The 24,908-nt window shown below is 40.5% G+C and overlaps 1 protein-coding gene across 1 annotated transcript in view; it reads right to left on the bottom strand.

Moving 5' to 3' along the window:
- Positions 1-24,908, bottom strand: part of vegfc (vascular endothelial growth factor c) — a 118,277-nt gene that overhangs the window by 44,258 nt on the left and 49,111 nt on the right. The window contains exons 3-4 of the mRNA XM_048594028.1: positions 24,332-24,522; positions 4,644-4,795 (exon numbers count right to left, since the gene is read on the bottom strand). Of these exons, the coding sequence (XP_048449985.1) occupies positions 4,644-4,795; positions 24,332-24,522 (343 nt within the window). The remainder of the gene's footprint in view (positions 1-4,643; positions 4,796-24,331; positions 24,523-24,908) is intronic.

Below are 24,908 nucleotides of genomic sequence, written 5' to 3'. Positions count from 1 at the left end.
TACATTTGCTCTGTTAACATCACATTTATTGGATGAAGTCGGACCTGCCAGTAACTCTGCAGGATGCCAAATAAATATCCTGCAGAAAACAGGAGCTTTCCACCCGAGTCCAACACCGGTATCTCCACATCATACATGAAGAAACAGAGGGGTGCTGACAATACTTGCAGTGCTCCCTAAGTATTTAAAATTACGATGTCTCAACTTTAGGTTAATCACTGCCATAATTCTGATACTTTTGTTTCAGCAGAATTGTGTACTCCAGGGGATGGATTACAGGCGCTATAGACCCCTCAGCTCCTCAATAAAACCCTGGATAAGGCTGGTGCAGGGCAAGTCTGCTGACTCCAGTAACAACTGCTCCACACCAATTTACCTCTGGGGGGCAGCACTGATTCCTTTGCAGTGAGACTCCCATCCCTTTCTCAGGAGGAAATGCAACCCACCCCTCCCCTCCACCTCACCTGTCTGAGGGCTGCCAGCCAATCAAACTTTGTAATGGCAGCAGGGTCTCTGGGGGTGATTGCCAGGCAAACATTTCCATCATACCAAGGATGCCAGGAAAGTCTGGGATTCGGGCGGCCTGGGTGTGGCGGCGTGGTGAGGAAATGGGCTGGATTCAAAAGGCCAGGGTGGGGGAAGAGTTCAATGGTGGTATGGCCTCGGGAGGAAGTGCCTCTTTTAGGTCCTGGTGCCCCTAAGGGAAGCTCCCCATCTCTCATCATTTTGCCCAACGCCAGCCTGCACAAAGAAAGTTGCCAGGCTTGCAGCATGGAGTGAGCAGCACTTGTCCAAAAGGCCTCAATACACTCAAGGCAGGGTGAGCCGCCCCCTGCAGTCCTTTAACTTTAGACAGGTCAGGGTTAGGTGGGTATGGAGTATAAATGCTACCTGCTAGGTGCCCTCTTGCCTTCTGTAAGGAGTGCGGAATACCCTGAAATCCATGGGAAATACATCCAGGATTATTTCTGATGATTCCCTGGCCGGCACATTTGGAAGTGAGGAGTCATGGGAATTCCAACGAGTGGCCTTCCTGCCACCTAAACAATCTGCCCCTCATCCATCTGGCTACAGAGCTGCTGCCATCCGACTGGCTGGAGTCCTGCTAAGGCAGTACTGGTTTCAGTCATGGCTGGAACAACAGAAGATGGCTGTTGTTGTTGTGGGCCATTCAAATCCAAGATTATCTGCAGGAGTTCCTCAGGGGAATGTCTCAGGGCCCAGCTATCCTCAGCTGCCTCATCAATGAGCTTCCCTCCGTTGTAAGGCCAGAGGTTGGGAAGTTCAGTGATCATTAAACAACATTCAGCATCATTCACGGCTCCCCAGATAATGAAACACTCTGTGTCAAGATGCAGGAAGACCTGGACCACATTCAGGCTTGAGGTGATGAGTGGCAAGTAACATTTATGCCACATAAATGTTGGACAATGGCCATCTCCACCAAGAGATTATAGTCACCTCTCTTGATATACAACGGCACTACAATCACTGAATACTCCACTACAAACATCGTGTGCACCAGAGCAGAACTGAACCAGGCTGGTATGCATCATCTGTAAGATGCACTGTAACAAACCTGTTTTACTGCCTAGATGGGCATGAGCAACAGACTCAGGAAATTCTACCATCTGTCAATAACCCTTCAAATCACACATCATTCTGATTTGGAAATTTATTACTGTTCCTTCTGTGTTACTATGGCTGCACTATAGGTGTTCCTACACAATAAGGACTGCAGCAGTTTAAGGAGGCAGCTCACCACCACGTTCTCAAGGTCAATTAAGGATGAGGAATGAATGCTGGCCTAACCAAAGATGCCCACCTCCTGTGGAGAAGAAGAATAAAGAAAATAGAAATATGAAGTAAACTCAATACCTTTATTGAATCAGAGATAGTAGGAACTGCAGATGCTGGAGAATCCGAGACAACAAGGTGCAGGGCTGGATGAACACAGCAGGTCAAGCAGCATCATAGGAGCAGAATGCTTGGCCTGCTGTGTTCATCCAGCCCTGCACCTTTTTGTCTCAATACCTTTATTGTTGGAATAGGGATGTTTATATGACAATTTCGTCAAGTATTATAAAGGGATCGGACTGAATAAACAGAAACAGTTTCTCAGCTGTTGAAGAGTTTAGAAGAAATGAATCTGGATATTAAATTATATGTAAGAGTTTTGGGACAGAGTTAGGAGATTCATTTTCACACAACCCATTTAAGACATATATGAGGAGAGATTTCTTTTCTCTTAGCATGGAATTCCAAACCACAGAGGCTCTAGAAGCTGGGTCATTAAGTATATTCAAGATGAAGAGACACAGATTTTTAATCAGTAAGGGAATCAAGGGTTGTAGGGAAAAGGTAGGAAAGTGGAATTGAGGATTATCAGATCAGCAACAATCTCACAGAATGTCAAAGCAGACTGAATGGGGAGAATGGCCTATTTCTGCTCCTACATTTTATAGACTTATGACTTTGCATTATGGTGTACTACCAGAAGGCAGTATTCAAGTGCAGGATGGACAGCTGGTTAAAGGGGAAAAGAATAAAGGGAGGTAACAACAGTGTTAATCCATAGCATTAGTATTACTGCCCACGCATAGGATAAACCACCAGCACAGAATTATTTGGATAAATAAACTGTTTCCACATTATAATTTCCGTGCAAATTATTTTCTGTGCTGTTAGCACATGGATGTGTGAAATTCATTTTTCATTCTGTTAACAAAGCTTTATCTAGTGAACAATAACTGCAAAGTTTAAGATTGTAGAAAATCAAAGTTTGTTGGGAAGTGTTACAAATTAATTTGCCAATGTCCCACAGCAATATTGCATCCCATCCCTCCTCATTTTTCTGGTTCTCTCTTTGTTGCTTCACTACAACAAGCACAATGTTAGTTTGGAACTAACTCTCTTGACGAAGAGAGGATTCATTAGATATTTGGTTTCATTTCACATTACAGCAATCTGTGTCAAAGCTTTGGATAAGTAAACAGAAAGCACATTCGTAAAATCTACAAATTAGCTGCTGCGAATGTTTGTAACCATCAATCAAGATATTTGTCTGTCACAAATAACGATCAACAGTTTCAGAGGTATCGAAGAGTCTTTTTTATGGCTTCACTGTCACGTGAAGGAAACAACTGCAGAATGAACTAATTACAGTTTTACATTGTTGGAGAGTACAAAAATGGTATTGGAGAGACATTGTTTTAGATAAAAATACATTTAAAAATTTTTATTTGTTTCTTATTTTAGACACAAGAAACTTCTATTTGTTGTTTCTCACTCATTTACACTGTAAAATAATTATTGTTCTGCCTGTGGATGACTTTTTAAATTCATTCACAGGATGAGGGCGTTGCTGGCTACATCAGCATTTATTGCCCGTCCCTAACAGTTATGAGTCAACCACTCTGCTGTGGGTCTGGAGTCACATGTAGGCCAGACCAGGTAAGGGTGGCAGATTCCTCCCCTGAAGGACATTAATGAACAAGATGGGTTTTTCCTGACAATGGGCAATGGATTCATGGTCATCATTAGACTCTTAATTCCAGACATTTATTGAACTCAAATTCCACCATCTGCCAAGGCAGGATTGAACCCAGATCCCCAGAACAGTATCTGGGTTTCCTGGATTAACAGTCCAGTGATAATACCACTAGGCCATCACCTCCCCATATACATGTAATATCCTGTTATTGAGTGCCCTGATATTGCAGTACCACAGCAGCAGTATATGGCAGATTCAATATTGTTTTAAAAATTGCCTATAGCCCTTTGTAGTTCAGGGTTATACCTGAGTATAAATCGGATAAGAATTGGGTGAGTGATACAATGTATTCATGAAAGATGTTTACATTGTAGAACTATGAGGAACAAAAACAGAGTGATTAATGAATGGCAACTTTTAAAAATCAACTGAGGGAATTGATAGTTTGGTTTATTCTAGGTTTTTTTTTGTTTTATTTGTTTTATTTGTATCATTGGTCAACTGGATAATTGGCAACCTGTCAGATTGGTGGTCATTTGCTCTAACTACGATTTTTTTTGTCCAATGAACATGGCATTCTGAAAATGAGATACAATAAGCTGCGGTGCTTTTGAGGTCACACCTCCAGGTGTTGCGATAGGACAGTCACTTCCTAGAATCAAGTCTTCTAAATTACATTGATACTGATTCCACAATTACTATGAACCTCTCATTGTTGATCACTGTGCTCTTTTAGTACGACGTGTTGAAAAATGGATTCGATTTACCCAAGGCTTAAATATAACAGTCTAACATCCAAATCCCAGAGCGCCCATTAATAACGCATGTTGAAAAACTGTGAGCAATGTGCCGACAAATTCCTGACATGTGTAAGCCATGAGCAAGGGAGCTATAAAAACAAAAGAAAAATATGGTGGATGATGGAGATCTGAAATAAGACCAGAAAATAGTGGAGAAACTTAGCAAGTCTGGCAACATCTGTGAGATGAAAATCAGAATTAGTTATGAGTCAAAAAATTGGACCTGAGACATTAACTCTGTTTATCTCTCCACAGAGATAGTGCCAGATCTGCTGCATTTCTGTTTTTATAGCAAGGCAGTACATGGAAAATATAGCCTCAGTGAAGTTAATAACCACCGTTGAACTTACTCTGATTGGGATGTAGATATGGAACGTCTGATGATGGAGTGAACCTGTCTGAAGAAATCGAGTTTTGACATACATCTGCAGCCTGTGTGGTTTGCAACACTGATAGTTATGGGTTTTGGTCCCTGGGAAATCGGCACTGTAATCTCAAACAGCTAGGAAACAAAGAGAAATAGATTCAAAATAAATAAATGATTGAGAAAGAGTAAATCATGTTGACTATCATTCATATGTATCTTGCAAATCTGTATACCACAAGCACAATTCCTGTATTCACTGAATAGGCTTTATTAGCAAGATGTATAAATTACTTAATAATTATTTCCTTCTGGCACATTTACATTGAAATTTTACAATCATTCAAAAGGATTCACAATCTTTTTTTAGATCTCTGAACAAAGGCAGGTCAATCCATAACACTACAATCTCTACCTTGGGTAAGGCAAGGAGATGGCCCCAGTCCTGCTGAAACCCCATGATCTTGGCTCCAACCTGGTCCACACCAGCTATCCAGTTAATTACCATCTCCCACCTACCCCTAGTTGCTGTGGAAATGTACACTTTTACAGGCATGTCACAGAATAGTGATGGTGGAGGCATCGATATTTTCAATCTCATACCCGATTAGGAATTTCTCCTATTCTTACCACCTGCCATTGGCATGCATTGGAACAGCTTGCAGTGCTGAGGGATTTTATACCCAACCTGTTCGATCACGTTGTGCATGCACCTTCCGAAAAATTAAGTCCAGGAGTGGGACCTGAAGCTTCCAGGTCAGAGAAGGGGATGTGACCATTCCACTACAAATGTTTGCACTGACGAAGCTAAAATCTCTGTGGCAGATTTGTCACAAATAAATGTGTCAATAGTTCCATCAACTTGAGCTGCTCCAAATGTTTGCTGTCTGTCTCCTCTATCTCACTAAGTCCTCTTCTCCCTTAGCTTCTGTGCTTACTAACTTACATCTTCTTCCATACTAGCAAGGAAGGCTTCGATTTTAAAATCATCATTCTTGTTTTCAAATCCTTTCTTGGGCTTGTCCCTCCTTATTTCGTTAATGCTTTGAGATTTTTGCTTTTGCCCCACCCTGTGCTCTTGCATATTTTCCATTTCCTTTCCTTTTGCTGCTACTCAAGTCTCTCGCCACAGAGTTCTGGAATTTATTCTCCAAACCTCTATCTCCCTCCTCCTTTCAAAATCTTCTCACAACTTGTGTCTTTCACCAAGCTTTGGTCATGTCTTGGAATGGCCCTGATGTTAATTTTGATCTGATTGCCTTTCTGGGAAGATTTTTAGGGTATTTTTACCTACATTAAAGGTGCCGGGCAAATACAAATTGTTGGTTTTGGATTTATCATTTCATCACATCAGCTGCAGATAGGCCAGTGTACAAATGTGGATTCCCTACAGTGTGGTAACAGGTCATTTGGCCCATCAAGTCCACACTGATCTCCAAACAGCATCCCACCAAATCCACCACATCCCCATAACTCTACATTTCCCATGGCTAACCCACCTAGCCTATACACCCCTGGACAGTGTAAGCAATTTAGCACAGCCAATCCACCTAACCTAGCCTAGCCATCTATGGATTGTGCGAGGAAACCAGAGCACCCAGAGGAAACCCACCCAGATACAGGGAGAATGTTCACCCAAGTGTGGAATTGAACCCAGGTCCCTGGTACTGTGAAGCAGCAGTGCTAACCACTGAGGTCATGCGCTGCTCTGGATGTTTCATAATGATAGCCACACACACACACAGACACACACACACACACTTGAATGAATATAAAAGTTCCAATGGCTGTATGTTGAAGAAGAATAGGAATTTACCCTGGAGTTCTGGCCAACGTTTAGCTTTCAACCAACATCATAAAACAGATTACCTGATCTATTGCTGACTGCTGTCTGCAAATTGACTGTTTCATTTCCTTCATTACTACAGGGACTACAATTCAAAAGTACAAAAATAGTTCATTGGCAGTGAAGCACTTTGAGACATCCAGTCTTTGTGGAAACCATTACATAAATGCAACAGTTTTTTTTAAAAGAGCTCAGTATCCAGTAACAGAGATAAAGGATGGTATGGAATTTATCAGCAGTCAAAGGGGGAAGGGGAATGAAGAGAATGCATGGCATAATTAACTGAGAAGGTTTATGTAAAATTGGGGTTATTAACTGTGAAACAACGCCACTGCATTTTTCTGCATAATTAGTGACACTATCTTGGGAACCTGATCCTCATTTTTGACATGTTAAATTTGGCAGAGATGAACGGAAACAAATCTTGTGCAGACATGGACGTGTGTAGTTAATAGTCTACAAGATACATGTGAAAAATGTATAACTATGATTAGATTATGAAACGTTGGTGAACTTGGGTACTGTCTCCCCATATCTTTATGACCTCCTTAAGATGATCCTTAAATTCAATCTCTTTGACCAAGTTTTGGCCACCTGTCTTTATGTGGCTTTGTGTGCTTTGGTATTAATTTTGTTTCATTCTGTTCTCGTGAAGCATATCATGTTATCACGTTATCACTTTTGTTGTTGTAACTTTAACTTTTTTACAGCCATACATGCTTAAATCTAAGGTTCCTTGTTTATTAGCACAATTTTCTTAATCCCAGATAACTTAAAATGATAGATGGGATGGAGAAAAAAATGCAATTTAAATATGTCCAGCGTTGTTCGACTGCAATTTGGACCCACCCCACTTTATAAAGGCATATGTACTTTGTTAGATTTGCGCAACTCTTAAACAGATAGATTAGTTTAAAGGAGGTAAATGTTTAATTTGCCATTGTACGATTCACATTCATACATAAGGACGTGGGAAACAAGAGGTAAGATAATACTGACAAGCTATTTACTCACTTATATATTGCATTAAACACTGACTGCTCTGCTTCAATTATTCCTACAGTTCACTTCTGGAGCACACTTGGTCTCTGGTTTCCTTGTGTTCAGCACCATTAGTTGGCTTTCCAGTATTAAAGTGACAACTCGAGTCCAAAGTGATGGGATGGGTCTGTTCAATCAACCGGTCTTTCCCTTTCCCTTCCCCCTGTCTTTTCAATCATTTGTAATGTTCCTTGTGCAGTGAATATCTAAGTTCAATGGAGTAGAACGTCTCCCCAGTTTGATGATTGGGATTCGAATGATAGAATCAGAGAATAATGCAGAGAACCATGCCACTCATCCCATCTTGTGCTGACTCTGTAGGAGAGAGATCTGATAAATGATACTGCCCTGCTCTTTACTCATAGGTAACGACTCATATATGGTATGGCGGAGGCCGTTCAGCCCATCAACTGCATGCCAACTCTCTGGAGAGCAATCCTGTCAGTTCCATCCACCTGTCTTATCCTCCTGGCCTTATAAGTTTATTTCCCTTCAACTGGCCATGCAATTTCCTTTCAAAATCATTTACAAAGTCTGCTTCCACTACCTTCATAGACAGGAAGTTGTCTGTCATTGCAGTTCGAAGCTTCTTCTTCACTTACCTCCATCCTCCTCCAAGTCCCTGAATCTCTTGCCAGAAACTTTAAATCTGCATCCTCTAGTCCTTCAATTATTTACGAATGGGAACAGCTCATCAAAAGTAATTAAGTGGACTTGAATAAAAATCTGGCTCTGTAAGTTAAACATTCCTGCACCAATCTTCCCTCCCACATAAAGAAAAGATACAATGTCATTTGTATATTTATTATGGAGCACATATCAGTAATTGAGAGCTAACTTTTCTTTTCATGTTTAGCCAAAACATAGGTGATGACATCATTCAGTTGATGTTAATTCATCTATTCCTGCTGCAGTACTAACATTCTCTCAAAACCAAATGTTCGGCTTTTTACTAATTGGATAGTAAGTATATTTTTCTAAAACTGGCTTGAAAAAGCCAACCGAAATGATTTATTCACTCAAGTGGAGTAAACGGTGATTGTAAATTAGTCTGTGATGTAACTGAAGAGCAAAGGAAGACATAATCCGAACAGTCTGAACCGGAAATTCAGGGAAAAGCAACACTTTTTACCTGGAAAGACATGGTTCTAACTGCTAGCAATACACATTGTGCAATTAAAGACTGTCATTTATCTAAATGATTTGGATGTGAACATAGGAGATGTGGTTAGTAAGTTTGAAGATGACGCCAAAATTGGTGGCGTAGTGGGCAGCCAAGAAGGGTTATCTCCGAGTACAGTGGGACCTTGATCAGATGGGCGATGGGCCGAGAAGTGGCAGATGGAATTCAATTTAGATAAATGTGAAGCGCTGCATTTTGGTGAGGCAAATCAGGGCAGCACTTATACACTTAATAATGAGGTCCTGGTAGTCTTGTCAAACAGAGAGACCTTGGAGTGCAGGTTCATAGTTCCTTGAAAGTGGAGTGGCAGGTAGAAAAGTTAGTGAAGAAGGCATTTCGTACTGTTGCGAAGTTAGGTAGGGTACTTGTGGATTCAAAGGCAGGACATTAGAATTTGTTTGTAAAATGATAAGGGGGAAGAGTGCCTGGTCCCTTTAAAAGATTATGTGCTTTTTCAAGGCTTGGAGATTTTTAAAAAGTATCTGCGAGCAGCAGGCACAGAGTTCCTGAAATTGAAATATTTGTATCAAAAGGCTATATGATTAGCAATCCAGGCAGTAGTCGTGTTTTGTTATTAAAGCAACCAATTTGAATCAGCCAATTAATTTAAACCAGGCACTTACAGGCCAAAAAACAATTAAGTTTAAATCTGATGGTTTTGATAACTTAGGACCAATCCTATGGTAAGAAATTGATTGGTCATCAAGTGTTTAAAAGAAGAGGGTATTTGAAAATTGGTGTGAGAGCAACTGCCATCTGATAGAGTTAACAACCATCAGCTCTAAAGAGAAAATCACTGGCTGTCACAGAATTCTCTCAGCTCTCAGGGCAACCATCATGTAACTAAAGGTACAGCAGCACTCTTAGTTAATATTCCTGACACAAGAATTCAATGGAGAATGGCATTCCTAACTGAAGATCAATGGAGAAGGGACAGAACATTCTGGAAGTCATATCCTGGCTGTAATTTCGAGAGACAAACTTTTAATTTTTTTAATTATTATTTTGGTTTATATAAGTGGGACTTGTATTTATTGGAACAGCATACCATTAGAATTTTGATTTATTCGAGAATAGTCGGTGGTTAGAGGGAAATTGTTTGGTTTGTTAATAGTTCAGTTAATTTGTTCCCTGTTAGACTTAGACAAATGAATTGTTACTTGTTGATTATACAGTGAGTGAAAGGAGTTTATTTCATTTAACATCTCCCTTAACAGATTTGGGGGGCAAAGAGGCAGGTTACACCACTTTTCACGCTTCTTTTAACAGATTATAAGGCAAGGTGCTCCTCTCTGGGTGTTTCAGTTTTAATTATTGGGGCGGGGAGCAACCTCCCCTTTATAACAGTACACTTGCCTTTATTGGTCAGTGCACTATGTATAGGAGTTGGGAGGCCATGTTGCAGCTGTACAAGACATTGGTTCAGCCACCTTTGGAGTACTGCAAGCAATTCTGGTCTCCCTGCTATAGGAAAGATACTTGAAAGGGTTCAGAAATGATTTACAAGGATGCTGCCAGAATTGATGATGGAGGGTTTGAGCTATAGGAAGGGGCTGAATAGGCTGGGGCTATTTTCCCTGGAGCATCGGGGGCTAAGGGGTGACCTTACCGAAGTAAGGGGTATGGTTAGGGTGAACAACCAAGGTCTCTTTCCCAAGGTGGGGAGTCCAATACAGGAGGGCATAGGTTTAAGGTGAGGGGGAAAAGGTTTACAAGGTACCCAAAGGTCAACTTTTTCACGCAGAGTCTGGTGCGTGTATGGAATGGGCTGCCAGTAGAAATGGTGGAGGCTGGTATAATTATAAAATTTCAAAGGCACCTGGATGGGTACATGAATAGGAAGGATTTACAGGGATATGGGCCAAATGCTGGCAAATGGGACAAGATTAATTTAGGATATCTGGTCGGCATGGATGAGTTGGTCTGAAGGGTCTGTTTCCATGCTGTATATCTCTCTGACTCCATGACATAGAACTACCTTACCATGCCTATGTCGAGATTACTGGTAGAGTAGAACAGACAAAGTTTAGCAAATTAACCTGCACTCAGCTGACTGAAACAAACCAAGACAGACAAAGAGGACAGACTGATCCATCGTAGCAGAAGTCCATTATGTGGTCACCCAAGACATTGGCAATCCATTGGCAAACAATTGATCAATACATATAATATATATATATATGTTAGAACAGATGCAGATGGGTATTGGTTATTCCTGTGCAGGGTTTCTTTTTATAGTCAGACTCCTTCCAGAAAAGTGACTGAATCCAGAATTATGTTAGAAAGCAGGTGACTGCAGACCCCTGTGGCATCAATGGAAAGACATTTATACTGCTGTGTTTACAGCAGGTAGGGTAAACATGTAAGACCATTATTTTTATTTTCAGTTTAGAAAGATCTGGATGAGCAAGACTTTAAAAAAAATCAGCTCAGAAGACACCAGAATTGAGTTTAGAAGTAAGATTAGTTTAGGAAGGATATAGGGCAGTGGAGAGATCTCAGTAGCAGGGTCGTAAGTTGTTACAGACCAGGAGAGTTTTGTTACGAATCCACAGGTTATTAGAACTGCAAAAGATTAGGCTTATAGATCTGTGAACAAAACTGTCTGCAAATCTGGAAAGACTCATTGATTTGTCTCCGCAGTCCACAGCAATGAAGTTGTCAGGAGTCATTTAAATAGAACGCTAAAGAACTGAGATAGCAGTGTAATTTCTCTGGAATTAAGTCTCTGCAATGGAAAAGGGTTGGAAATTGATTGGTTATGTGCTTTAAAATTTGCTAACTTGCTTCTATTTTAGAGAGTTTTTTTTTATGATTACCTCTTTTTTTGTGCAATGAACTGCTATTTTATTGTTAAAGAAAATCTGCAACCTCATGGCATTATTTCTTGGTGACTGGGTATCACATTAATTAACTAAACAAAAACAAAAATATGACATTTTGAGCCTGGTTTCAGTCTGGGATCTGACTTGTCCAGTTGTATCGTCACTTGTGATCATAACAGTACAAAGGGATTAGTAAAGCATTGCATTCTGGGCCATTCGCATTGGCAGTTTGATATTTATTAAGCCAAAGGCTGGCCAGCCTGACCTTAATTGTTGATAAAATTTTAGAGACCATTATTAAGGATGAGTTTGCTGAGTATTTGGAAATGTATGGGCAAAATACAGTGGAGTCAGCATGCTCAATCAGAAGGCAGCCATGCCTGACAAATCTGTTAGAATTCTTTGAGTATGTAACGAGCAAGTTAGACAAAGGAGACAGAGCGGAGGTGATCTATTTGGATTTCCAGAAGGCCTTTGAAAAGATGTTGCGCAGGAAGCTGCTAATTAACTACTAGCCCATGGATTGAAGCTTGGCTGACTGGCAGAAGAGTAGGGATAAAGGGGTCCTTTTCAGGATGGCAGCTGGTGACTAGTGGAGTTCTGCAGGGGAAAGTGTTGGAAGCACAACTATTCATGTTATACATTAACAATCTGGACGAAGGAACTGAGGACATTGTTGCTAAGTTTGCAGAAGGCACAAGATAGGTAGTGTTGAGGAAGTTGGGAGGCTGCAGAAGGACTTGGACATTTTAGGCGAGTGGGCAAAGAATTGGCTGATGGAATACAATGTAGGAAAGTGAGAGCTTGTACACTTTGGTAGGAAGAATAAAGGTGCAGACTATTTTCTAAACAGGGAACAGCTCCAGAAATCTGAAGGAGAAAGGGACTTGGGGAATCCTAGTTCAATATTCTCTTAAGATTAACATGCAGGTTCAGTTGGTAGTTAGGAAGGTAAATGCAAAGTTAGCATTCATTTCAAGAGGGCTAGAATACATGAGCAGGGATGCACTGATCAGGCTGCATAAGGCTCTGGTCAGACTGCATTTGGAATATTGTGAGTGGTTTTAGGCCCTGTTTCTGAGGAAGGATGTGCCGATGTTGGACAGGGTCATGAGTAAGTTTATAAGAATGACCCTCTGAGTGAAGGGCTTGTCATATAAGGAGCAGTTGAGGGCTCTGTGTCTGTACTTGATGGCGTTTAGACGGATGAGTGGGGGATCTGATTGAAACTTATAGAATACTGACAGGCCTGGATAGAATGGATGTGGAGAAGATGTTTCCACTAGTAGGGGAGACTAGGATCCAATGGCACAGCCTCAGAGTGAAGGGACTAGTTGTTAAATTAATGTCTTGTGTCCTCAACAGTGACAAAATTTCTTTCTGAGTTCTTGGTGATGGATGCTTCTTAAATTTGTTTCATCAACAGGTGCTGTTTTTCAAAATGGTGAGGAATAAACAGGAATAAGCTTCCAAAAAGGTGTAAATCAAATGGAGGATACAGATCTGAGTAACTAGTTTCAGTCAGTCATTTTGATGTCACCTTAATTTATTTCAGATTGGATCTTAGTTATCGACAGTTTCATGAACTGGTTCAAGCTGTTGTCAGGTGATCAATGCAACCATCTTATTTTTGCATTTATTTTCACCATTGAAACCAATTTGGTTCACGAAATGTTCCAGGTATTTTAGAAAAAGATGATGAATGTCGAAAATTGATTGTCCGTTTTTACCACTATCATTACAAACTAATTGGGGCTACAGTTTGGCATTCAAAGACCATTACACATAGGAGCAGAAGGAGGCCATTCAGCCCATCAAGAATACTTCACCGTTCAATGGGATCATGGCTGATCTGCCAATCCTCAAATCCACTTTGCTGCCTTTTCCCCATTGCCCTCGGATTGCCTTACTGATGAAAAATCTGTCTATCTCAGTCTAGTACATATGTAAAGACTCAGCCTTGACAGCCCTCTAAACCACCAATGAGAGAAGAAATTCCTCCTAATCTGTTTTAAATGTGTGACACCTTATTCAGAGATAATGCCCTCTGCTCCTAGGTCCTCCAACAAAAGGCGAACAATTTTTCTGTATCCAATCTGTCAAGTCCTCTCAGAGCATTGTTTGTTTCAATCAGGTCACCTCTCATGCTTCTGTTATTCTAATGAGTACAGGCCCAATCTACTCAACCTGTCTTCATTGGGCAGTCCTTCCATACTTAATATTTGCCTCGTGAGCCTTCTCTAGGCTTCCTCCAATGCCACTGTATCTTTCCTTTGATAAGCGGCATACTGTTCACAGTATTCCAGCTCTGGTCTGATGAGTGCATTGTATAATTTTAGCAAAACCTCCCTACTTTTAATCTTCATTCCCTTTGAAGTAAAGACCAACATTCCATTTGCCTTCTCTACTACCTGCTGAACATGGATGTGAGCTTTTCGTAATTCATGGATGAGGATTCCTAAATCCCTCTATTCTGAGGAGGCTCTAAGGAAAGGTCACTAGACTTGATACATTGCTCTGATTTCTCTCTACAGTTATCGTCTGATCTGCTGAGCTTTTCCAGCAATTTCTGTTTTTGTTCTCTCTGTTCTGTAGCTTTCTGCAGTCTTTCTCCATTTGGATAATATTCAGCTCCTCTATCCTTCCTGCTAAAATGCATAAGGTCATATTTTCCCATGTAATATTTCATCTGCCAAGTTTTCCCCATTCACTTAACCTGTCTATATTCCCTTTGTCTCATCCTCACCATTTGCCTTCCCTACTAATTTTGTGTTATCTGCAAACTTAGTGTCACTACATTTACTTTCCTCATCTAAGTTATTAATATGTATCATAACTATGCTACAAATTACTAAATTGTAATCTGGTTTAGAGATGCTTCTTTTTCAATATTTTGGCTCAGAGAGACTTTATTTTGTCGATATTCTGCCTTAGTGATTTTCTTTTCACCTTGTATCCAGCTCCAGTGTTGATTTTGCCATTGGGCCAAAGATCAATCTTATTGCTTTGCATTTGACTCACTGTAACAAATGCATTCCTGTGCGCTTTTCCATTTCAAAGTTTGTTTTTGTTAGATTTTCTGGTGGTAGCATAGAGTATAAAGTCTCCAGAGAGAAGATAATATAATCTGATTCTGGTAACAGTCTGCTGCACTTACATCTACACCCCTTTTGAATTGATGGTTTTCTGATTTTTGCATGTTCAATTAAGTGTTCTTGCCTGGCCACAGTCACTGCATCAAGAGGTGCAAACTTTTGCTTGTTGTTCTGCTGCTTTTGTCCTGCCTTCCAGTTTGCAAACATTACTGTGCATTTTAATCGTCATTTTAAATTCAAACATGGTAACTTCTTAAAAGGAAAGTTTATTCTAAGTAAAATACATGGATATTATGACCTCCCTGTTTATTTTTGGAAAGGTTGAATTTGTGTCCAATGCCACTACTGGGCAGAGAAATGGCCATTCATGTGTAAAATTGGAATGGTGCTTTTATGACTGCATCAAACAGCAAAATTCTGTTTATCAAATTAATCACCTCATCCTTGAATAAAACAGAGAACTGTGGATGCTGGATATCTGGAACAAAAACAGAAATTGCTGGAGAAACTCAGCAGGTCTGGCAGCATCTATGGGAAGGAAGCAGAGTTAACATTTTGAGTCCAGTAAGTCTTCATCAGATCTGCTGAGTTTCTCCAGCAATTTCTGTTTTTGTTTCACCTCACACTAGGTTTGATGTACCTTCCACTACAATAGCAATCCGATCAATAGGAATGGCTGTGTATTCCTGAGAAGATCCATAATACAAGGTTCTTCTGCATCGGCCACAGTGTCTATTTATTGATGGTAAGTCCCATCAAAAATCAGAACAAAACAAATCTTTGCTTAACCATGTATTCTTCTGCTTACAGAATCCATTATCAGATAAAACTATAGTCTGGCATTTGAAATGCCTGTCAAAACTCTCTTCACGTGTCCATCACTTATTGCAGATGGATCATAGTGGCCATTTTCAATGGTGGCATCCTATTTTGATGTTTGTGAGACATATTCTGCTATAGTGATTAAAATATCTGTCGCAGGATGCTCAGGAGTTTAAGGACACTGTTCCTTGTACACTTGGGCCTGAGTTGTAATCTGGTCTGCAAGTATTCTGAAAGTGCCTTCTGTCCACCAATTACATCCTATCTAAATGAAATAAATTTGAATAATGCCCCTGCAGTCTGGCAACATCGCAGAGAGTGGCGAGGAGATTGACTGGCATGGGAATGGAAAAGTCCATTGCTGTCTTTTGACAGTCTGAGGAGGTTCAGAGAAAGTTTTGCCAACGCGACAACAAAAGGAAAGTATTTGTGAGTTTATAGGGAAAGAGAAGATAAGTCAAATTAATAGTTTACTTTTTCAGAAGCCTGGCTCAGTTGGTTTGACTGAATAGACTCTTTCTATACTGTGTTATTCTATGGCCTGCCCATGGCTTCTTCATTTAAGAGTGTCTGTCATATGAGTACAAGTGCCTGGACCTGCACCACTGTCATCTCCTCAAGTTTATTGGCAAAAAGGTTTAGAGTCATTTTATATTATCATTTACTTCTGTATACAATAATACTCCCTATTAACCTGTCACAAATGTCCTTTATTGTAAAATGAAAGCTTATTTTCTAATATCCATGATTTGATATTTATACATTCCTTTCAATTATACATAAAATTACAGGTATTCTATCTTGAATTGTTCAATGTGACGCTATCCAGAGACTGGGTACAGGAAAAGTTTGGATTGAGGATGGATGTGGTAGGCGGATATGAAGGGCCCATGTCGTAGCTATGATGCTAAGTTCTGTAAGGCCCCGTTCCAAACCTAAGGCTAGGTCAAGTTTGAGATCCAAGTGTAGCAAGTTGAAGTCAAATATGAAAAGGAAGTTCACAGTTCAGTATGAAGCCAAGTCTCAGGCTGAGGTTTGGGGTGCAGGGAGATAGGTTGGACTGGGTATAGAAATACCAAGCCAAGAACAAGTGCTACTAAGAGTGGTCACAAACATGGCCATCAAATTACGAGCACCTAATAGCATCTAATGACCTGTGAATTAATGATGGGATTTGGTTAAGACAAATCAGATTGTTGAATACCCATGAAGCAAATGAGGCGATAGTTTGAAAAATTGTAAGCAGATCATGCATCATTTAAAATGATCTGTCAAGAGCTCCTGTGGTACATTGGTAGTGTCTCTACCTGTAAATTAAATGAATGACCTCATCATAGGTTTGATATAGAAATAATACAGTACCTTCCACATACTAGGGAATCCAGTCAACAGGAAAGGTTGTGTATTCCTGAGAAGATCCATGAAGAAATCCATAAATAAAATCTCTATCTCTAAGTCAAGAGACCTGGATTCAAGTCTTGTCTACTCCAGAAATATGTAATATCATCTACGAACAGGTTGATTAAAAAATACCTAAACTAATGTTTGACACTATAATTAAGTTTCTGACTTTTAACATATTTAATGCACAGGGGAGGGAATTGAATGATATAATTGAAAGATAAATGTTTAGGGCTGTCATTCATATATGGTAGGACTCGTACATTTCAGCCAGAAAGCATAGGTTCAAATCCCACCTGCACGAGCGCTTTGTGTACTGTACCGAAACTGATTGATAGAAAATACCTGGGGGGAAAATGTAGGCGCTGGAGAAGTTTTTGTTAATGACTTACTGATTCATCGTCTAGAATGAGTGGGGGGGTGTAGGGGGGATGGGCGGGGAATTAGTTCTGTGTACCAAACTCAATCAACAACATCACAAATATTGGCAAATGTTGCTTCGGTTATCAGTAAAGGGCAGCCTTTAAAGTCTGCCAGCTTACTTTGGTGAAGAATACTTTTGCTTGCTCCCCCTGAGAAGCATCAGCACAGTTAAAATTTAGCATCCCCGGGAAATTTGTCCAAGCAATCAGCCACTAACAAATGGTCAAGAATGGGAAATGAAACTGCGGAGAAATTCCTCTACTGGCAGCCAGTGTGTGCCTGATTTCATTTTGACACACAATGCTTTCACACTCATTGAAAGCTGGTGGGTGGGGTCTTCCTGCTGCAAGCTCAGTGGAAGGCTGTGCCCATGAGGGTCATTGTGTTAAATAATTGCTCCTCGCATTTCAGAGGATGCCATAAGGAATTCATTCTCAAGGCACCCCTGAAGACTGATGTCAAAAGTTTGTCATTTTTACTTGCTTTTCAAATTTTTTACAGGTAATAAATTGCAATAACGCAGCCTGCCAGAACTGCTATAACACTGAGATACTTTCGGCTTTAGTTACAAAGTACAGAATTGCATTTATAGAGTAACAGGCCATTTGACCTGATTGCTCTATGCCGGCGTTTATGTTTCACACAAACTACCTTGTCTTTCATCAGATTCTATAAAATCTGTTCTGCTGACAAGCCTGGAATTCCACTGTCCAGCTTGCACTTATGCAACTTAGACACTGCTGTGGCTACTGACTTTTCTTATGGTTCACTCAGAGGACTGCAATAATCAGGATATGCTGGCGTTGATAAATAGAGTCCATTGTAATTTCAAGTGAGATACAGGCTTCCTTTCAGACACTGATCAAATGTAGACAAGCTAAACAGATTTAAGAACCGACTGGATACGTTTGACTACTGTACCTTACTTTCACATGGGAAAGTTATACAACAGAGGAAACGGTTCATGTTTCGTTACATTTCGCTCCAATCAGGTAATAATAAATAAATTTCATCAGTTCTCTATGTTAGAGCTAAAACCATGCAATTAAGGGAGCCAAATGTAATATAAAGCCAAGCACTTTTATGCATTTGAATTTTTTGTTTTTGCTCCGTTCTTTTAGGATTTTGCTGCATTGACAAAAAAATTCTTTACTTCTGTCTTGCATTTACTGTGGTCTTGCACAGAACCTTATGTTGCAGCAAAAATGGACTTTGTTTTCTTCAATCAGTGGATGTGGACATCATCGACTAGATCAGTTTTAATTGCCCATCCTTAATTACCCTTGAGAAGGTAGTGGGGAGCTGTTTTATTGAACTGGTGCAAGCCCATGGGGGCACTTTGAAGCAGTTTAATACAATGAAGTGAAAACTGAAAGAACTCCTGATGCTGAAAATCAGCAACATAAACAGAAATTGCTGGAAAAGCTCAGCAGGTCTAGCAGCATCTGTGGAGAGAAACCACAGTTAACGTTTCAGGTCCAGTTCTGAGGAAGGGTCACTGGACCTGAAATGTTAACTCTTATTTCTCTCCAAAGATGCTGCCAGACCTGCTGAGCTTTTCCAGCAATTTCTGTTTTTGTTTGTGACAGAATAATGTGACTGGATGGGCCATTGCAAAGAATTTTTGAGTCAATTACATTGGTGTGGCTTTGGAGTCACATGTAGGAAACAGCAAGGTGTAACAACAGATTTCCTTCCCTAAAGAACATCAGTAAACCCGATAGGCTTTTACAAAATAGTTTAATGACCATTAGACTAGGTTTTATCTCCAGACTGATTAATTGAAGACAAATCTGTTCAGCTGTCATGATGGGATTTAGATTCATGTCTCTGCAGCATTAGCCTGCCCCTCTGGATTGTTAATTCAAGGACATTACTATTGACCTGCCATGTCCCACACTCTGTGCATGCTTTTAAACTGCAGAGTTCCCTCTGCAGAGCGTTTAATGAGGTTGCCAGGAGAGAGTGACCACTGTTTATTCATCTCTTCTTTTCACTTTCCAGTTTATGTTAGGGACTCCGCTGTGGAGTAAATGGGCACAATCACTTGCTTAACCAAGATGATACACAGAAGTAAAAGCAAAATACTGCAGATGCTAGAAATCTGAAACAAGCACAGAGAACACGGGAGTATAAACAGGATCTGGCTGCCATCTCCCTCTTCACTTACTTAGTAGGGGATTGAGAGATGTCCCAAGCAAACTCACCTCAAAAATATTTAATACCTCAGCTTCCTTCAATGTCCAACTCTTGCCCATCTTTGCTCAAGTTTACTGAACCCCTCACCCATGTTTTTGTTGCCATCATTTTTTGATGGGGCTCATTTAAAAAAAAAATTACTCATGGGATGTGGGCATAGCTGGCAAGGCCAGAATTTATTGCCTATCCCTTGAGAAGGTGGTGGTGGTGAGTTGGTTTCTTGTACCACTGCAGTCCCTTTGGTTTGGGTAGACCCACAATGCATCTGGAAGGGAATTCGAAGATTTTGACCCAGCCACATTGAAAGAATGACAACGTTTCCAAATCAGACCAATGAGAGGGAACTCCCATATATCTGCTGCCCTTGTCCTTCTCATTGATAATGTTCATGGGTTTGGAAGGTGCTATCTAAGGAGCCTTGGTGAATTTCTGCAGTGCATCTTGTAAGTGGTACATGCTGCTGGCTACTGAGGTGGAGGGGAGTGGACATGATCCCAATCTAGACAAGTAATCCAGAACCCAGGTTAAAGTTCTGGTAACATCCAACCTTGGCAAATGAGAAATTTTGAATTTAATCAAATCTGGAATTTAATGCTGACCACATAGCCACTGTTGATTACGGTATAACACATCTGGTTCACTAATGTCTTTAGGGAAGGAAATCTGCTAACCTTACCTGATCTGACCCTATATATGACTGCAGACACACAGTAAAATTCCTAAATGGCTTCTAGGCAGCTAAGGATGAACAACAAATGCTGGCCCAGTCAGCGTCACCTACATCCCAAGAACAATTTTTTTAAAAATGAGCTGTTTTTGTCTTGGTTGGTTTGAAGCCAGCTGTAGTTGGTGAAGGCACTAGCTTTCTTATTTCTATTATAAAATGGTCACCTTATGAAACTAGAAAATTGTCAGCCTTCCCTAAAAGGTAAAGACAGAATTCTGCCACTTTTCAAGAGGTCACACTGCATTCAACCTACACAGTCACTTTAAAAAGAATGCAGCTTGCAGAAGGCAAAACATACAATGCTAAGTTTTTCTGACATCATTCTAAAAAAAAATTGTTTATGGGATGCTTGTGTTGTTTGCTGGTTATTTATTGTCCATCCCAAGTTGCCCTTGAGGATATGCTGGTGGGCTGCATTCTTGAACTGATGTAATCCATGTTGTTACATACAAAAGGAGAGAAAAATGAAAACAAAATGCTTGATATAAAACTACATCGGATACACATTGCAGAAACAGGACTTTTGGCCAAACTCGTCGAAACCGGCGTTTATATTCCATTTGAACCTCCTCTAAACTTTCCTTACCTAAATCTATCACAAAGTTCTGTTTCCTTTTCGTTCACACAATTATTTAGATTCTCCTGAACCATTTCCACATGTTAGCTGCTTCCTGTAGTAGCACTTTTTTTTAAAAAAACGGCAACAATTTGATAATGTTTTGATGCATACCTTTTAAACACCAATCTAATAGAAAATGAACATTCTATAAAGCCATAAGAAATAGGAACAGGAGAAAGCCATTCAGCCCTCACAGCTACTCTGCCAGGATAGGATCATGGCTGATCTGACATTCCTCACGTCCACTATCCTGCCCTTTCCGTCATCCCCTACTGAGCAAGAATCTATCCATCTCAGCCTTAAACGTACATAAGGATTCTTCCCTCACAGCTCGCTGTGGCAAGGAATTTCAAAGGCTCAGAGTCCTCTGAGAGAAGAAATTTCTCCTCATCTCAGCTTTATACTGGCATCCCTTATTCTGAGACGATGCCCTTTAGTCCTAGACTCTCCCATGAGGGAAAACATCCTGTCAGCATTTACCCCGTCAAGCCTCATAAGAATGAAATCACCTTTCATTCTTCCAAATATCATAAGACTTTAGACAATCATAAGACAATCCCTCCATACCAGGGATCATTCTTGTGAATGTTCTCTGAATTGTCTTCAATAAAATGATATATTTCTTAAATAAAGGGAACTAAACTGCTTACATTATTTCAGATATGGTCTCACCAGCACCTTGTACAGTTGTAGTAAGATTTCTTTTCTCTTATATTCCAACCCCCTTGAAATAAGGGCCAACATTCCATTAGCGTTCCGGATTACCTGCTGAGCCTGTGCGCTAGCTTTCTGTGTTTTATGCACAATGACCCCAAAGTCCCCTTGTGTTGCAGCTTTCTGCAGTTTCTCTCCATTTAAATAATATTCTATTCTTTTGTTCTCCATTCCAAAATGAACTTTATATTTTCCCATATTATACCCATCTGCCAACCTTTGCTCACTTACTCAACTCATCAATATCTCTCTGTAAAATGTTTGTTTCCCTCTCGCAATTTATTTTTAATTTTGTGTCATCTGCAAATTCGACGACAGAACATTCGCTTCCTTCCCCCAAGTTATTATGCATATTCAATCACCTTTTCCTAGGAGTACCACTGTTTCTGTCCATTTACCTATTTATCTCAGTGCAGTCACCGCTAGGGAAAATAAAGAATGACTCAGAGGGGAAAAAATACAGTATAAACCAACAATAATTGGGAATTAATGTACTGGGTATACCAGAGCTTCATTCTGAGGTAAACATGTGAGATTAATGTGAGTCATCCCTAGAATAACTACACCTCTTTGGCAGAGAAGTGGCTACTGAAGGAGTCCAAAGATGTGCAGGCTAGGTGGATTGGCCATGCTAAATTGCCCATAGTGTTCAGGGATGTGTAGGTTAGGTGGGTTATAGGGGGATGGGTCTGGATGGGATGCTGTGAGAGTCGGTGTGGACTTGTTGGGCCGAAGGGCCTGTTTCCACACTGTAGGGAGTCTAAGTCTAAGACTTAATATGATTTGGTTTGATTTATTATTGTCACATGTAGCTGAGTACAGTGTAAAGTTTTGTTTTGCGAGCAGTACAGGCAGATGATAAAATACAAGGACATGTCGATCGTAAGTTGTGCACGCTTTCAGTATTAAAACTATATCGGCTCTGCTCACCTGTGTTGATCCCACCATTGTTCCAATGCTTCTCTGATAGCCTTTCTCAGATTTGCCTGCTGTTTCTGACTGCTATTCTCTCTGCTCAAGCTCATCACTCTGTGGCCTACCCCATTCCTGGAATGGTTAGAATTCTCACCAAATCCAGCCTCACAGTCACTGGTCATTTCCCAAATATGGTTGGCAGTTCAAATCCCTGTACTCCTGCCACTGGCCTCCTCAGGAGTGATAAACAGTGACTGCATCCAGACAGCTCCTCGATTTGTACTCCATTCAATTTCTGGGTCTGGGGTTTCCAACAAAGGGAACTGCAAGACCATTTCATTGATACAACTGTGGGCTTTCAATCTTTCATTTCACTATTCGATTCCAGCTGAGACAAAGGAACGTTCAGACATCCAAAAAAAAAGTAATAAAAGACAAAATATTTGTTCAGTTTTGTTGAATTATGTAGCAGCAGGCAAGAGGTTCACTGATGGAAATCCCCAATGGAGAGTTACAATTTCAACACCTCCAAAAATTCTTCATTAATTATATTACTAAGGAAACCAAGACCTGAATGCATGCAGCCAGCAATTTCTGGAAAGTAATGATGGTGTGGTACTTTGTTCGTCCTGATGCTTCTCAAAAATACTTTACTGACCTTATCAGACTGAAGCTAATTGTCTGAGAGGGTGGGGTGGTAGAGAACTATTAGCTTTCTCTTGTTATTTGTGGTGAAATTCTCTGCCCAAATATAAGAAGGTAGATTGAGCTTTCTGGCAGTGCCACCATGGCTTTGTGGCTGCACTGTTAATTCTGAGTCAGAGAGATAGGTTCCAGTGCCACTCCAGGGACATGAGCATTAAATATTGCCTGACATTCTGCTGCTTTACCAAAGCAATGATAACATTCTTGGATGCGCTGTCCTTTAGATGATATGTTAAACCGAGGCCCTATCAGTCTGCCTTAGTGGATGTCAAGGATCCTAAGACACTATTTAGACTAGGTTTAACTCACTATTCAGGGAGAGTATTTAACCTCCAGTCAGCATCACAAAAACACATAACTGGCCATTAGGTCTCAATGTTGCTTGTTATAAAGTCACAGAAGTCTATAGCATGGAAACAGGCCCTTCAGCTCCACTTGCCCATGCCTCCCAGTTTTCACAATTAAACTAGTCCCATTTGCCTGCGTTTGGTCCATACCTCTCCATACCTATCCCATCCATGTACTTGTCTAAATGTATCTTAAATGACAAAATTGTACACACTGCCACCACTACTTCTGGCAGCCCATTCCAGACACTCAGATCCCTGTGTGTGAAAAATTCTGCCCCCCCAACTCCGGACCCTTTTGTATCTCTCCCCTCTCACCCTAAACCTATGCCCTCTAGTTTTAGACTCCCCTACCATTGGGTAAAGCTGTTGGCTATCTACCTTATCTATGCCTCTCATGATGGCCTAAAAAAAATGTAAGCAACATAATTTCTCTATTACACTTCAAGGTTATTTTACTGATTAAAATGCTTCGAGGTGTCCATTAGTCATGAAATCTGCTATTTAAATGCAAGATTCTTTTTCGTCTCATGTGGAATCATGGACAGGCTCCACAAACTAGAGCTAAGCATGCTCCTGCAAAATGCATTATGTTACTGCTGCCATAAAATAATCGAGGGATATTAGAGTGATAGTGGAGTTGAGACAAAGAATCAGCCAGGATCGTGTGAAATGATGGAGGAGACTCAAAGGGCAGTATAGCTGCTTTATTTTCTCAAGTTCTTACAGTAGCTGGCCAATGCCACACAGAGGCAGATAACATTATCTGCAGTAAGTTTGTAAAGTGAGCAACAAAAGCAATGAGTACTTACTGTCTTGCTGACATAAGAAGTGCTGGTGTTCATGCATGTTATTCCCTCGCTGTTGCAGCAACCGCCACATCTGTAGACAGACACGCAGGACGGTTTAAAGATGATGTTTGTTGCTGACCCAAATTCTTTCCCCACATCCAAGGACACCTCCCTGGGCATGCACTGAGTCCTTTTCCACTCAGTATCAATACCTGATTGGGCAGATTCAAATATCACAGAACAATAATCAAAACCTACTTGGATAAGATGAATGAAATACAATAAAGCGCCTTCAAATAAATCGATCGCAATGACATTCAAGAAAAGTTTCCGTTTCGTCCCAACTCCTTCCTTATTTGCAAATGGCCAACTTCCATCCAATCATTCACACTTCATCCAGAGAGATTTTAGTTTCTTCATTTTACCCATTACCATCCCCGTGGACTTTTGCACCGTGGAAACTTTTGTCAGTTGATCTCTCCTGCCCTTTGCCCTGTCAAAGGCCTTCCCTTTCTTCTTCTGCACTCCTTCCCATTCCCACTTGCTCAAAACCAAGGATATTGTTGACTTTGTGTAGAGCTGGATGAACACAGCAGGC

Source organism: Rhincodon typus, chromosome 3 (assembly GCF_021869965.1).
Source record: "Rhincodon typus isolate 14 chromosome 3, sRhiTyp1.1, whole genome shotgun sequence".
NCBI lineage: Eukaryota > Metazoa > Chordata > Chondrichthyes > Orectolobiformes > Rhincodontidae > Rhincodon > Rhincodon typus.
This window is presented reverse-complemented; position numbering and strand designations above follow the sequence as displayed.